The 16,701-nt window shown below is 38.8% G+C and overlaps 1 protein-coding gene across 4 annotated transcripts in view; it reads left to right on the top strand.

Annotated features, from left to right (window-relative positions):
• The window catches only part of TFCP2 (transcription factor CP2), a 44,732-nt gene extending 28,031 nt beyond the window's left edge, over window positions 1–16,701 (top strand). Inside the window, exons 4-15 of one of the 4 annotated variants that reach the window (XM_042946562.1) lie at window positions 1,445–1,550; window positions 5,355–5,461; window positions 6,663–6,815; window positions 7,631–7,741; window positions 8,094–8,182; window positions 10,295–10,343; window positions 10,763–10,856; window positions 11,726–11,816; window positions 13,338–13,456; window positions 13,889–14,031; window positions 15,797–15,848; window positions 16,264–16,701. In XM_042946562.1, the coding sequence (XP_042802496.1) occupies window positions 1,445–1,550; window positions 5,355–5,461; window positions 6,663–6,815; window positions 7,631–7,741; window positions 8,094–8,182; window positions 10,295–10,343; window positions 10,763–10,856; window positions 11,726–11,816; window positions 13,338–13,456; window positions 13,889–14,031; window positions 15,797–15,848; window positions 16,264–16,298 (1,149 nt within the window). In that variant the 3' untranslated portion in view covers window positions 16,299–16,701. Of the gene's footprint in view, window positions 1–1,444; window positions 1,551–5,354; window positions 5,462–6,662; window positions 6,816–7,630; window positions 7,742–8,093; window positions 8,183–10,294; window positions 10,362–10,762; window positions 10,857–11,725; window positions 11,817–13,337; window positions 13,457–13,888; window positions 14,032–15,796; window positions 15,849–16,260 lie in introns of all 4 variants that reach the window. The other 3 variants (XM_042946561.1, XM_042946560.1, XM_042946559.1) reach the window with 3 other exon arrangements.

Below are 16,701 nucleotides of genomic sequence, written 5' to 3'. Positions count from 1 at the left end.
AGAGCACAGGGGAGGGGCAGAGAGAGAGAGAGAGAGAGAGAGAGAGGGAGACAGAGAATCCCCAGCAAGCTTTGTGCTGCCAGCACAGAGCCCGACCATGGGACTCGAACCTATAAGCCGTGAGATCATGACCTGAGCCAAAAGCAAGAGTCATGCTTTAACTGACCCAGGCACCCATAGGGTGAAACAGGTCTTAGGAAAAATAATTTTAGGTTATATCTAGAAAACTAACTGGAGGTAACTTCTGCTAGTTTTCTTTTGTCAGCACTGATTTTTATTTTTATTTATTTTTTTCAAATTTTTATTTAAATTCTAGTTAGTTACCATATAGTGTAATATTGGTTTCAGGAGTAGAATTTAGTGATTTATCACTTACATATTATACCCAGCGCTCATCACAAGTGCCTGCCGTAATACCTATCACTCATTTAGCCCATCCCCCACCCACCTCCCTCCACCAACCCTCAGAGTTTGTTCTCTATCTTTGTTTCATGTTTAAATCCTTTTTTTTTTAATTTTTAATTTTTTTTTTAAATTTACGTCCAAATTAGTTAGCATATGGTGCAACAATGATTTCAGGAGTAGATTCCTTAGTGTCCCTTACTCATTTAGCCCATCCCCCCTCCCACAACCCCTCCCGTGACCCTCAGTCTGTTCTCCATATTTATGAGTCTCTTCTGTTTTTGTCCCCCTCCCTGTTTTTATATTATTTTTGTTTCCCTTCCCTTACGTTCATCTGTTTTGTCTTTTAAAGTCCTCATATGAGTGAAGTCGTATGATTTTTGTCTTTCTCTGACTGACTAATTTCACTTAGCAGAATACCCTCCAGTTCCATCCATGTAGTTGCAAATGGCAAGATTTCATTCTTTTTGATTGCCGAGTAATACTCCATTACACACACACACACACACACACACACACACACACACACACACAGCACATCTTTATTCATTCATCTATCGATGGACATTTGGGCTCTTTCCATACTTTGGCTATTGTCGATAGTGCTGCTATAAACATTGGGGTGCACGTGCACCTTCGAAACAGCACACCTGTATCCCTTGGATAAATGCCTAGTGGTGTAATTGCTGGGTCGTAGGGTAGTTCTGTTTTTAGTTTTTTGAGGAACCCCCATACTGTTTTCCAGAGCGGCTGCACCAGCTTGCATTTTCAAGTTTGTTCTCTGTCTTTAAGAGTCTCTTATGGTTTGCTTCCCTCCTTTTTTTTCCCTTTCCCATATGTTCGTCTGTTTTGTTTCTTAAATTCTACATACAAGTAAAATCATATGGTATTTTGTCTTTCTCTGACTGATTTGTTTCGCTTAGCATGATATACTCTAGCTCCATCCACGTTGTTGCACATGGCAAGATTTCATTGTTTTTGACAGGTCAGCACTGACTTTTAAAGGATCCTATTATCATTTGATTGTGTTGCTCCCTTTTAGAGTATATTCCGTGTAGTGTTCCATGACAGACGACTACAATACACTGAACATCAGCAGCTGGAAGGCTGGAGGTGGAACCGACCTGGAGATAGAATTCTTGACATTGGTGAGTTAAGGGAATCTTTTGCCCAGGAAATGCTTATAAGTATGGTCTGAGAATCAGTTTTCTTTACTTCATGTTTACCTTGATTCAGAATGTTTCAGGGGCTCAATTAGCAAAAACCCCGAAGGGGTTATTGACCATAAGCATAAAAAATTACTGGGATAATACCAAAATTGAAGTTGGAACACTTCAGTTCAGTAACAATTACATCCAGTACTTTAGGGTTTGTTTTTGTGTTTTTAATGTAGTCATGGTAAAATATATAGAACATGAAAGTTAGTATTTCAAAACATTTTAAAGTAAATAATTCAGTGCCCATTCACATTGTGCAGCCCTCACTGCATCCATCTCCAGAACTTTTTTCATCTTGCAAAACTGAAACTCTGTAACCATTCAACAGTGACTCCCCATCCCCTTTTCTCCCCAGCCCCTGGCAACTACCATTCTATTTTTTGTTTGAATGAATTTGACTACTCTAAGTGCCTCATATAAGTGAAATCATCCAGTATTTGTCTCTTTGTGATTGGCTTGGTTCAGTTAACATAATCCTCAAGGTTCATCCACATAGTGGTATGCATCAGAATTTTCCTCCTTTTTAAGGCTGAATACTATTCCATTGTGTGTAAATACCACATTTTGTTTATCCATTCATCCTTTAGTAGACACTTGGGCTGATTCTACCTTTTGGTGATTGTGAATAATGCAACTTATGACCATGGGTATACAGATATTTCAGTCTGCTTTCAGTTCTTTTGGGTATAAGCCCAGATCATATGTGATAATTCTATTTTTAAATTTTTTGAGGAACCACCGTACTGTTTCCATAGCAGCTGCACGTTTTACATTCCTGTCAGAAGTGAACAAGGGTTCTAATTATTCTACCTCCTCACCAACATGTGCTATTTTCCTTTTTTAATTTTTATTTTTTTTTAATTTGAAAATGTTTTATTTATTTATTTTTAATAATTTTTTTTAACGTTTATTATTTTTGAGAGAGAGAGAACAAGCAGGGAAGAGGCAGAGAGAGGGAGACACAGAATCTGAAGCAGGCTCCAAGCTCTGAGCTGTCAGCACAGAGCCCAATACAGAGCTCAAACCCACAAACCGTGAGATCATGACCTGAGCTGAAATCGGATGCTCAGTCAACTGAGCCACTGAGGTGGCCAGATGTTTTATTTATTTTTGAGAGAGAGAGAGACAGAATGCAAGTGGGGGAGGGACAGAGAGGGAGACAAAATCCGAAGGAGGCTCCAACCTCTGAGCTGTCATCATAGAGCCTGACGCAGGGCTTGAACTCCCAAACTGCAAGATCATGACCTGAGCTGAAGTCAGAGGCTCAACTGACTGAGCCACCCAGACACCCCTATTTTCCTTTTTTTTAAATAGTACCCATCCTGATGGATGTGAATTGGTATCTCATCATGGTTTTGATTTACATTTCTGTAATGATTTGTGATGTTGGGCATCTTTTCATATGCTTATTGGCTATATATGTATCTTCTATGAAGAAATGTATATTCAGGTCCTTTCCTAGCTTTTGATTCTGGTTGTTTTGTGGCTGTTGGTTGTTGAGTTGTAGGAGTTCTTTATATATTTTGGATATTAACCCCCTATCAGATACATGCTTTGCAATATTTTCTTCCATTCTGTGTGGATTGTCTTTTCACTGCGTTGATAATGTCCTTTGATGTATAAAAGTTTTAAATTTTGATGTAGTCCAGTTTATGTATTTAATTTTATTGCCTTGCCCGTGCTTTTGGTGTCACATCTAAGAAATTGTTGCAAAACCCAGTGAAGCTTTTCCTGATATGTTTTATAGTTTTAGGTCTTACATTTAGGTGTTTGATACATTTTTCAGTACATTTTTGTATATGGTATAAAGTAAGAGTTCATCTTCATTCCTTGTATGTGGATATTCCGTTTTCCCAAAACCATTTATTGAAACAACTATTCTTTCCCCACTGGTTGGTCTTGGCACCTTTGTCCAACGTCATTTGACCACATATGTGAGGATTCATTTCTGGGCTCTCTCTTGTATTCCATTTGTTCGTGTCTCCATCTTTATGCCAGTACCACACTGGCATAACTTTGATAACTGCAACTTTGTAGTAAGTTTTGAAATCTAGAAATGTGAGACCTCCAACTTTATTTCTCAAGATTGTCTTGGCTATTCAGGGTCTGATATTTTGAGTGTATGTAAAAGGGTTCCCCAAATGCTGCAAGTTCTTTTTTTTACTAATACTTGAGAGCCAGATAGTGTTTGTTTTACCTACAGTAAGAGACCTGGGATTAGAATCTATGTCTCTTGATTTGTAGTTTATATTTTTGCCCCTACTACTACAGAGTAGAATGTTTCTCTTGTTTTTTTTTTTTTTTTGAATTTTTAATGTTTATTTATTTTTGAGGGAACAGGGAGGGAAGGGGGGGGAGAGGGAGACACAGAATCGGAAGCAAGCTCCAGGTTCTGAACTGTCAGCACAGAGCCCGACCCATGCGGGGCTTGAAATCAGCCGCAAGATCATGACCTGAGCTGAAGTTGGACGTTTAACTAGCTGAGCCACCCATCGCCCCTAGAATTGATTTTTCTTAAATCATTGGGCTTAAGGGAAGTTGTTTTACAAACATACATGCAGTCTCTTTTCATGAATGTACTTTTAATCCTGCCATCTGTGTCTTTGATCTCCTACTGGTCTTATCTCCTACTGGGAAACATAATTGTTAAGCAAATCTAAGTACCTACTAGCTTTACCTAAGAAAATACCGATTCTAGGGGCGCCTGGGTGGCGCAGTCGGTTGAGCGTCCGACTTCAGCCAGGTCACGATCTCGCGGTCCGTGAGTTCGAGCCCCGCGTCGGGCTCTGGGCTGATGGCTCGGAGCCTGGAGCCTGTTTCCGATTCTGTGTCTCCCTCTCTCTCTGCCCCTCCCCCGTTCATGCTCTGTCTCTCTCTGTCCCAAAAATAAATTAAAAAACGTTGAAAAAAAAAAATTAAAAAAAAAAAAAAAAAAAAAAAAAAAAAAAGAAAATACCGATTCTCATACAGACATCCTGATATCCATTTGATAAATTGACCTTAGGATGAATCCAACACAACTAACATTGTGGGACCCACTTAATGCTTTGTTGTTTGAATCGACAGTAAAACAGTAGTATGGTTAGTATTAGTTGTGATAATATCAGCCTGGCTTTATCTCCCCAGTTTGAATATTAATAGGAGTCAGGAAATGATATTTGAGTGAGTATATGCTATGTGGAATGGAAAGCAATTCTGCCAAGGCTCATTCATTTTTGTTTCCCTCTTGAGTATCAGATTTGTTGCTCTGTTACAGGATTATTTGATGACTTCAAGGCCAGCATCGATCTCTGTGTTAAATTTTTCCCATTTCTTTCTGTAATACAATGCTTCTGCCTTTATTCAGACACTCTGCTTTCTTTCTGTAGCAGTCTTCTTAGTGTTCTTCTATCAGTAACACTAATCTTAAAACTGTAAGTGAAGCAGATTATATTACAATTTTAGAACTAGTGTGTAGACTACATCTATCTTTAAGTAGAATTTTGGCAAATTAAAAGGAAACTGCGTTTAAATTGTCTTATTTAAAAAACCTTTCAAAGTGGAAAAAAGATACTCAGAAGGAAAGTACTTAGGTCCATTTTAGCTCTAATCAAACCCTTTTCATTGGCAAAAAGAGGTTTAGGATGTGATACATAAAAATCTTGGTAACGAGGACCAATAATAAAACAATGGTACTTTCTTATTTAAACCCAGTAGCCCTCAGAATTGTTCAATGATTACCATTTTGTTTCTCAGATATCCCAATGTCTGTGGGTATAATCGATCCTAGGGCCAATCCAACCCAACTGAATACAGTGGAGTTCCTGTGGGACCCGGCAAAGAGGACATCTGTGTTTATTCAGGTAGGGCCTTGCAGATGGCCTTCCGGTGATGAAGAGCATTCTTACTCCCAGTTTGTTTCTTAAAGGATAAAACATGTTGCATTTGAAATTTTTACAGGGTTCCAGCCTGGCTGTCAAGTCCAGACTCCTCAACACTTGCCTGAGAGCGATGAGGAGTGTCTGAATTGCCCTTCTAATTTCCCCAATTTATTTATTTGTATGACAAAAACAAACAAACAAACAAAAACATGCTTGCTAACGGCTGCATAATGTTCCATTCTTTGGATGTAGTATCACTTCCTTATTATTTAGCATTTAGGTTGTTCTAAATTTGCCCTATTTTCCATGAAGTTGTTTTGAACATCGTTATGCTTAAAATTTGATTTACATATCTGATTATTTCTGTTGAGTAGATTCCTTTAAAATTCTTACTTGTAATAAAGAAAGCTAGGGTTTATGGAGTACGTCCCATTGGTCACTATGTTAAGTAAACAGTTTGTATACATGATCTTATTTAAAACTTTTAGCAGTAATCCTGTGGACTAGGAATAGTCTTTGAAATTAACAATTTCTCTAAGCTAATAAGGGCCAGTCAGGGTTTCACAGTTCAGATTCACCAAGGCGTTCACTTTATGCAGTAGCCATGCAAGCCTTGAAAGCCTTTTTTCCCCACTATTGCCCGTGAGCTTTCATAGTTGGTATTTTGCCAGCATGGATGGTGCCTCTGCTTTCTAACCTCTACCTTAAAGTCTAGAAAACTTTTACTAATAGAAATCATTTCTCTTTTATATTAACTCTGTATTCTCTGAAGCAGTTAATGAATTTAGTTCCTCCAAGTAACTTTTGTTAGCGTTGGATCTGTCCATTTACTTTGTTTCATTTGTAAATACGTTTTTTTTTATTTCCTCCATTAGAATATACGTTCTTCAAGATCAAAAAGAGAGTAAAAGTTTTTTCTTGTTTTTTTTTTTTTTTTTTAAGATTACATATATATGCTTTTAAGTAAGCTCTATGCCCAACATGGGACTCAAACTTAGAACCCTGAGAGATCAAGAGTTGCATATTCTCCGACCGAGCCAGCCAGGTGTCCCTAGAGTAGAAGTTTTTTATAGGTGTTCATAGTGTTTTCTAAAGGTTTTGCTCTTAGTAGGAGCTGCAAAAATATTGCTGAGTGGTTTGGCTGGCTAGAGGTACCGAAACCTGGATGTTGTGTTCTTTGTAGGTGCACTGCATTAGCACAGAGTTCACTATGAGGAAGCATGGTGGAGAAAAGGGAGTGCCATTCCGAGTACAAATTGATACCTTCAAGGAAAATGAAAACGGGGAATATACTGAGCACTTACACTCAGCCAGCTGCCAGATCAAAGTCTTCAAGGTATTCCTGGGCAGCTTGCTGTCCCTTGTATCCTTTTTCCTCCTCTTTCAATTTTAACATTAGTTACCAAGTGGGAAAGTCCGCTTGTCTGTTTTTCAACAACTGTGAAAACTCAGTCTGAGCTGGAGTCCTTGAGGTCATTACTGAGATGTCTGGTAATGGATTTATACGAGGATGGGCATGGGAGAAGGGGAATTTGCAAAGGGAGCTAGAGGCAAAAACATGGATTTTCACTGAAAACTCTTAAAGTCTTTTGAGATTATAAGCTCTTGTAAAAGCTCACAAAATTATGAAAAGTTGATAGTTTTGGTTACATTGGTATTTGACTTTCTTTTTTTCTTTTGGTCTTTATTTTTATCACACGGATAAATATGTTCTCACTGCAGAAGATGAAGTATTCAGACTGAAGTCCCTCTTTACCACTTTTACCCCGACTCCCCAATCTTTCTCAGGGGTCACCACTGTCCTAATTTAGCATGTATCCTTTTAGTCCCTTCTGTGCTTTATATACACGTGTATTTTCTTTGAAGGATAAACAGGATAGCACTAGATGAGTTGTTTTGAGGCTTGCTTTTTTCAGTTAGCTATGTGCTTTAGAGATATTTCCACGTCTATAACTATAGACTGCAAATTCTTTTTTAACTGCATCAGACAGTTAGGTTTCCTATTTTCAGACATAGACGCAAGGTTGCATCTTGTGTTTACATTATTGTGCGTACATCTTTGTTTCACATGTGACTATTTAAGCTCTTAGAAATAATATTGTTGGCTCAAAATTCCGTCGGTGAGTCAAGACAAAACATTTCTCATTTCAGCCCAAAGGTGCAGACAGAAAGCAAAAAACAGATAGGGAGAAAATGGAGAAACGAACACCTCATGAAAAGGAGAAGTATCAGCCTTCCTATGAGACAACGATACTCACGGAGGTAAAAGGATTTCTTTTGGTGACAATTTCAGTCAATACTCTTTATTCTTAAAAGAAAATCCCCCCATTTCTCAGTGTGTATGTGTATCAAATCATTATGTTGTGCACCTTAAAACTAATACTGTGTTGTATGGCAGTTGTATCTCAGTTTTTTAAAAACAAAATGAAATAACCCCCCACAACTTTTTGCTTGGTCAAGATTTAGTTGTCCTGGGTATATTTGCTCTTCATTATGGGGGCCTCTGTGTAGTTAAGACTTACTAATCAAGATATGCTATTCAAGTAATAATGTTTTAGTGGGACACTAGGGTCAAATGTACTTTTTCCGTATTTCAGTTGTTCTTTGTTTTTAGTGTTCTCCATGGCCTGAGATCACATATGTCAATAATTCCCCATCACCTGGCTTCAACAGTTCCCACAGCAGTTTTTCTCTTGGGGAAGGGTAAGTCTGGGAAATGAAAGTAGGTTGTGTTTGTCCTAAATATGTCTTCTTTCATTATCTTCTCATATACAAGTTCTTTATAAGTCAGTAAGTCCTATTTGGTCAGTCTCTGATGGATTCATGGATTAACTGAGGTTTGGATTATCTTCAAAAGTGACTGAAAGTCCTTTCTCCTCCTCTTTTTTCTTTCTATTAAAAAACAGCATTTAAAAAAAAAAAAACAGCATTATGGTCAGTTTTTCGTGTTTCAGAGACTGATTTTCTGGGCTTTTCACTTCTGTCACTGCTTATCTTGTGGTTATTTCATTTCCTGCTCATACTTTCCACCAGAGTGGTCATTAGGAATTGAAACACAGTTGTACAACACTAAAATCTGTTTTGTTACTTACTAAGAATGATCCTAATACCTTATTATTATGGATCTTTGATAATTGGGAAAGAAGGTTGAAGAAAGCTAAAATGAAGTTTTAGAATGATCTGTGGGATGCATTTAATCTCTTTTTATTAGTCTTTTATCATCAGAGATCATTGAAAGTTGGTACAGATGCCTATGCCAGTTAAAATAAGTTGTCTTACTAGTCTTAGTATTTAACACATATTCCACCTAGGCCACATTGAAATTTGAAATAGGCTACTAAATGTGTGATGTGTTTTGGTTGTAATGTTTGTTTTTGAATTTACGTAGGCTTTGGTTCAGTCTGCATTTATAAGAAATTAAAGTAGCTTCAATATTCAAAATATAACAATTAAGAATAAAAATAAGCAGAAGTTGTAGAGAGAATAGATAATTAAGGCCTGGTGATAATTTAATTACTAAGTTTGAATACTGAATTTGAATTTTGCAGTTAAAGCAAAAAAAGAAAAAGAAGAAAGTCTGTTTTGAAAGAAAAATCTCTTACCATCCATATGGAGTACGCAGTCTACTTATAGGCAATTTTTTAATGTTTTTTAAGGTTAATTTTTTTTTAGTAATCTCCACACCCGATGTGGAGCTTGAATTTATAACCCCGAGATCAAGAATCACACACTCTCCTGACTCAGCCAGCCACGCGCCTGTAGGCAATTGTAAATATGTGGGATTAAAGAGTTGTGTTTTAAAATTTTCTCTCTTCTCTTTGTCATTACTTTGTTATTAGGCTCAAATTTTTCTCTGATAAAAGGAGTATTAGGGAATAGGGGCAGTCCTTAGAGTATAGGAGGTATAGGGAAAAACTGAAGAGTATGGAGATAGCCTGTGGATTGCAAATGAGGCAGCACTCATTTTTGAAGCTGCTTTAAAAATAATGGTTTTGGTTGTCATTATAAAAATATGTGGGGGCACCTGGGTGGCTCAGTCAGTTAAGGGTCCGACTCTTGATTTCAGCTCAGGTCATGATCTCACAGTTTGTGAGTTTGAGCCCCGTGTCAGACTCTGCACTGACAGCACAGAGCCTGCTTGGGATTATCTCTCCCTCTCTCTCTGTTCCTTTCCTGTTCGAGCTTGCTCGCACACACGTTCGCTCTCTCACTCTTTCTCTCTCTCTCTCTCTCTCTCTCTCTCAAAAAAAAAAAAAAAAAGTATGGGATCACATTGCATTACATAAAGTTTCTTCTGGTATTTTTTTCCTATATATATGTTTGTGTGTATATCTATATATTTATTAAAATAGTAATCTATTGATTGCTGTTATGTTCTGATATTTTTAGTTTCTTATAAACTGCTTATGTTAAATATTCTTTATGCCATAATTTATCTAATGAATCCCAATTTACTGAAATTTTTATCTTTTTTCAATTTGTCCAATAATAAAAAATGTTGCAATGACAGTTTCTTACCCTCCCCCTGTGATCTTAATGTTAAATTAACAGACGATAGAGGTATTGACTATAGACTAAAACTGCTTTATGAGAGAGCACAGATTCCTTTTAAATCTCTAGCTTGAGGGGCCCCTGGCTGGCTCAGTCAGTAGAGCACTCGACTCTTAATCTCGGGGTTTGTGGGTTCGGGTACAGGTTGGATGTGGAGATTACTTAAAAAAAAAATGTCTAGTTTGAGACTTACTATGAGGGTGAGGAATGAGATGATGAACCCTAGTATGTGTCTCATCCTTTTCATTTTACATGTGTTTTCAGAAATGGTTCACCAAACCACCAGCCAGAGCCACCCCCTCCAGTCACAGATGTAAGTCTAAAGTTAAATGTAAGTGATTTGCAGTATCTACTAATACTTTGATGACTGTGCAGTTCCACAGAAATGCCCAGCTTTTAAGGAGTACTTTTTATTCATTCATTAAATAGGCATTTATTGAATTTTGACTCTGAATTTTGACAATGCTAGGGAACTGAGATGTGAACAAGCTAATGCAGGAACGCTTGCATTTAAAGAGCTTACAGTCTAGTAAGGAAGACAGGTATGGGATTCCGTGGGCATCTTGCTTGGCTAGAGACAGAAGACTGATGAGGTATAAACAACTTCCAGGCAAACTAGGCGGCCCGTCTGAGTGTGAGTGTGTTTGGCTCTGTGTTACCTAATGATGTAAGAGCTAAATCTATTGAGTTACCAAAAAAAAAAAAACCCCACTTGCTTTCTTTTCCTTTCAGAACCTCTTGCCAACAACCACACCTCAGGAAGCTCAGCAGTGGTTGCATCGAAATCGTTTTTCTACGTTCACAAGGCTTTTTACAAACTTCTCAGGTTAAATTGATTTGTCCTTTTGTTTTCCCCAGCACAAGATATTCCTTTACATTCTAGGGCTTCTTGGCATCCACGTAAGGGTGTGTTGTGTGCGTGCACGTGCAGGGGTGTGTGTGTGTGGCGGGGGGGGTCTTCGTGCTTTTTTCTGATGAAGTGAATTTCATAGAACCCTTCAGACTTTCTCAGCAGGTGCATCTGTGCTGCAAAATACTTAAGAAAGACTTCTTCGTTTAAACTCACTTCAGTTTAAAAATATTTGTTCCATACAGTGCTTTTAAAACTATACTCCACACACTTTTATCAAGGGCATTTGTAGATAGTCTGAAATTTCCCTTTTGATATCACCATATTGTATTTTATTTGCATATTCCACTTATTTAGCACCTTCTGTATACCAGGTATGGTAGGGATACACACATGGTTAAGGCATACTTTCTGATCATTCATCATCTAGTATCAAAAAAACCCCAAATCAAAATAAAACCCTGAAAAAAAAAATAGTTGTAATGTAGTAGGTAAGTGGTACAAAGCAGGGGAGGGGAGTAGTTTCTGGAGTTAGGGAACATGTGTAATGTGTGACGTAAATCTTGGGAGATGTTGAGGACTCTGTTGGTGGGACAGTGGAAGGCTATTTCAGGTAGGAGGAGCAGCTTGCTCATTAGACTTCATCAGTGTGATGAAAGCATAGGGTAAAGTGGACCAGTTCGTTGGGTGGCAGTTGAGGTGGGAGAGGAAACAGAGGCCAGGTCATGGAGAGGCTTATGTACCATGCAGAAGATTAGGGGCTAGAACATAACAGAGCCCATTTTAACGGTCATTAACAAAGACAGTCTTTGCCTTTTTCACCCATTTTCTTATATTTATTCCAGGGGCAGATTTATTGAAACTAACTAGAGATGATGTGATCCAAATCTGTGGCCCTGCAGATGGAATCAGACTTTTTAATGCATTAAAAGGCCGGTATGTAATTAGTGTTAAAATACCCGTGAGGTTGGATTTCAAGTGGATTTGGATTCAGGGACTCTTCACAGTACTCTTTGCACAGCTAACTGCGTCTTGTCAAAACATTCTTTGCGAATGCCAGCTCTGTACCAAATAAGCAAAGATGAAAATATCCTTTCCTACAGTTGATTCAAGGAATGCCCCATGATACCCCATTTTTCCTTTCCAGGTAGTTTTTTCATTCGATAAATATTCATTATCCCTATCGTGAGCCACGTACTATTGTAGGCTCTAGGGATATGTTGGTGAGCAAAACACACAAGGTACCCATTATCATGAGTTCACTTTCTAACGGGGAGAGAGAGAAAAATACAAACAGTATTTTGGATAGTGATAAGTGCTTTGAGGGAAAAGCAAACAAATAAACAAAAACAAGGTTATCACCTGTAGAGCACCCAGAATCTGGTCAGGAAAGACCTCTCTGAAGCGGGGGCACTTAAACTGAATTAGGGGAAGGACGGAAGCTGTGGAATCAGAGGAGGGAAGAACACTCTAGGCAGGAGGAACAACAGGTGCGAAGGCTCGAAGTCTTTTAACTGAAGAAGACGTCATTCTTGGATAGTAAATACTTACGTGTCTGCTTACGAATTGTAATACAGAGTCATTTGTAGTCCCCACACAGAATTTAGAATTTCAAACAGTTAGTGGTATGAATGGAAAAAACATACAGGTTAGTGCCACAGAACCAAATCGGTGACTAAATAATGAAACAGATCGTGAAGTATTTTGTTTGGGTACATCACAAGAACTGTGGAATCAGCTTGGCTCTAATCTTGGAAAATTTTAAAGAGAGAGGAAAAGTTCAGAGGTTGAGGACTTGGAGAAAAAGGAATGGATCTTTTATTTTTTAACATATTATTTAAAGAGCATTTAAACATAGGAAGGAATGAGATGATCAGATCAAGGGGTAATTGAATGCTGTTGTCTAAGAAGTAAGAACAGAAAGGAGGCTTAGGCTACTTAGGAGAAGGTAATGAGGGAAGTGAGATTCTCCAGTTCATTAGCGTGGTGCTTCCAAGGAGAAGGTATATGTTGACCTGGACCCATGAAACAGTGGCTCACACATGTTGAATATTTCTAAACTTTACCTCAAAGGTCATAAACTCAAATGACTACAGAGGCCAGATGTAAATGAGTGACAGTGGGTGTACTGAAGAATGCATGAATCACGCAAGGAGAACAGCTGATTGTTTTCTTGTAAGTGTCAGGGTCTCGGATTGCCAGATCCGGTTTTTTAAGAAAAGCCAAATGTCCCGACACACGATGTGGGAACGAATTCATTTAAAATGCACGCGCACACGCACGCAGACACACGCACATCCCAGTGGGGAGCTGACAAAACAGCAGATGAGCTCCCTTGGCCCGCGGGCTGCCAGTTCTCGGCCCCACTGTATAGCGTTAACATAGATACACAAGCTCTCCCTTAAAATGTGCTTCCCGTGAAAACCGTAAGACTAACAGCCTTGTTTTCCTCCTTAGGATGGTGCGCCCAAGGCTAACCATTTATGTTTGTCAGGAATCCCTGCAGTTGAGGGAGCAGCAGCAGCAGCAGCAGCAGCAGAAGCGTGAGGATGGAGACTCAAATGGGACTTTCTTCGGTAGGTGGTTCTGGACAGGCGAGGACGCCCACGAAGAAAGGGAGGGAGGTGCCTTATGAGCACGTGTGATGGGAATTCCTCAAACAGCAGATGCAGCATTTGCTAGAAGTAATGGTCATCGGTAACGTGTATCGAGTTCCTCGTATATACCGGGCACTATTCTCGGCCCTTCTACATGCCTTGATTTTTACAACCAGTGTCTCCTCTTTGCGGTAGATTTATTGTCACTGCTAACATTCGGGTGAGGAAAATGAGGCTTAGAGATGTTAAGTAACTCACTCCCGTCATACAGCCAGCCAGTGGCGGAGCCAAGATTTGAACTCAGGCAGTCTGACTCCGAGCCCTTCAGGAAAGCGGGCGTTCCGAGTGAGCGGATTACCTTTAACAGCAGAGAGACCTGTATTGACTGCCATTGCTCTCTCCCTTTTGCAGTGTACCACGCCATCTATCTAGAAGAACTGACCGCTGTTGAACTGACCGAAAAAATCGCTCAGCTTTTCAGCATTTCCCCTCGCCAGATCAGCCAGATCTACAAGCAGGGGCCGACAGGAATCCATGTGCTCATTAGTGATGAGGTAGAGTTTCAGTAGAGCTGAGTCACCAGATGACAGGTTGTCAGGGCATGTGACAGGAGCAAGAGCAATTCTACTGGGGCACAGCGGTCTGTTTTCCAGTCCAGGGCTTTGCAAAATCTTGTGCTTGCTTATTACTTTCTAAAATAATTTCTAAATACCATGTATCCCCTTGCACATTTTTAGGTTGACTTGAAACTTTCTGCTTTAAGTTTAAATAGTTGCAGAATATGTCATTCCTGGGCATATTATATAAACTTTAAAAATGAAATGGTTGCATCACTCACTATTCTAACTATATTCCATGTGACCTAAATAGAAGTGATTTAATACCAGCACCATCATCTTAAAAAACACATGAATATACTTCTCTTTATCAGAGTTTTATATCATTTCTTGATTGCCTTGAATTCCTATTTCCACTCACTTCCCCCATAGAATCTTATCTTATCATAACCTATTTTTATGCTCAAGCATCCTTTACTAATTATCCTACCATATTTCTTTGAAACAAATCTGTTTCAACAAAAGAATGTTTCAATAAAAATTTAAAAATTATTTCTTCTGAATAGAATTATCACCATAATCATACAATTAACATAAATGTATTATGTTTGAATAAGAATTTATTATTATTATTTTTTAATGTTTATTTCTGAGAGAGAGAGCATGAGCCGGGGAGAGACAGAGAGAGGGAGACACAGAATCCAAAGCAGGCTCCAGGCTCTGAACTGTCAGCACAGAGCCCGATGCGGGGCTCAAACCCATGAACTGCGAGATCATGACCTGAGCCGAAGTCGGACGCTTAACTGATGGAGCCACCCAGGCATCCCTTGATAAGAAATTATTAACCACTAAGAAATATGTATTACATAAAAATTTGAAACAACAAGAAAAAAATGTAGAAGTATCTCTGTCAATGAGATGGATGGGATTGTCTGATTCCCCACCCCCACCCACATTAATTCATGTTTTGATGAATACCGTCTACTGATTTATAGCATGAAATAGAGTTCACCATCACTTCCATTCTGTTTTATTCTCTAGATATAAGTGCTATGGAATCTGATTCACACAGATTGTCAGACAGGAATGGAAGGAGTTTTTTTATAACAGCATCACTGGTTTTTTTTTTTTTTTTTTTTTTTTTAACTACTGAGTTAGGTGCCAAAAATTATATAGTGATGTTACAAAGAATTATTTTGAATCGCCTATCATTTGACAGTTTGTGATTAGGTCAGTCTTCAGTTCTGGTGAAAGGAAAGAATTAGAAACCACGTGACTCCCATAAGAGTTTGTTACCCCATTATTAAAGTTCGCATTAACAGTCACACTTTGGCATCCTGGAGATTTTGTACCCTGGGGCAATAATGCATCTTGGTAGGATTCCAGGAGGGTGAAAGTTATGACTTTATTTTGAAAAATGGGAGAAGGGAAAATGGGTAGAGAAAGCTGAAGAGGTGCTCAGGCGGTTTTGGGAAAGAGTACCTGTAGAAGATAAGGACCAGGAAGTCAGTGCTCCCAAATGGGCCTGTCAGGGTCTGTGCACCCCTTGGAACGTCTTTGGGTTAACCCAGGAAAACACATACTATAATTTTAAGATCACTGTTTTAGACTGCTTAGCTTTTAAAATGTAAGAACTAAATGGGAGAAAGCAAAACAAAGAATTATTCTCCCTTAAACCTAACCTAATAAAAAGCCATATAGTCTAAATAAATGCAGCAAACCCAAGTTTTTAATAATTAGCAAATTTTCTTGCTTTCCTCAGATGATACAGAACTTTCAGGAGGAAGCCTGTTTTATTCTGGACACAATGAAAGGTAATAAAATAGTAAGCAGCTGCCTCTCTCTAAGGAGTTTAAGAGCTTTGTTCATGGTTTACTCCTTTGAGGAGAGAGGGAAGGGATGGACCACCATATCTGAAGTAGAAAAAGCGATGTCCTTAGAGATTGGCAAGAAGCCAGTTCATACAAAAGGAACCATCTCTAAGAGTGTAAGTGACGACTCTGCCCTTCTCTTCCACCTTCCATGGACAAATGAGATTGAGGCATGCTGTTTTCATAATGCATATTTATTGTAAATAGTTTGTGATAATTAACGAGTATGCTGCCCTTTGTCCTGCTGGTTTTTTTTTCTCCCTTCTCAAAAGAGCCTTAGTGTATCTTTTTTTCTCCTGCTGTGTTTTAAAGGTGACTAAAGATTCTTCTCTCTCTCTCTCTTTTTTTTTTACAGCAGAAACCAATGATAGCTATCATATCATACTGAAGTAGGTGCGGGGCATTCCATCCTCAGTGGCTGCTGCTTCCTTCACCTCTTGGAAGCTTCCCCGCTGAAGGGAGTCACTCGCTAATGGAGATTTGAAGGTCTGCAGGAGCCTGACCCATCTGACTGTGTGTGGGGGAGTCCAGGCCGTGGAGGCAGAACCCCAGCCATCTGTCGGCCCAAGCTCTTGTGGCACACACAGATTATTGCCCAACACCCATTTCTGCAGCTGTTTCTTAGTTAAAATTTATGGACCCTGTTGTTGTTGAATATCATTAGAAACTCCACACCATTTAGGGTGTCTGTAGGGCATAATGATGATGAGAGTTGTGTGATGTTTCATGGAAAGATGTTAAATTTTGTGATACGGAGCCATGTAATTTTTTTCTAATATAAAAGTGAACATCTATA

The sequence above is a fragment of the Panthera leo genome, chromosome B4 (assembly GCF_018350215.1).
Source record: "Panthera leo isolate Ple1 chromosome B4, P.leo_Ple1_pat1.1, whole genome shotgun sequence".
In the NCBI taxonomy this organism is placed as follows: domain Eukaryota; kingdom Metazoa; phylum Chordata; class Mammalia; order Carnivora; family Felidae; genus Panthera; species Panthera leo.
This window is presented reverse-complemented; position numbering and strand designations above follow the sequence as displayed.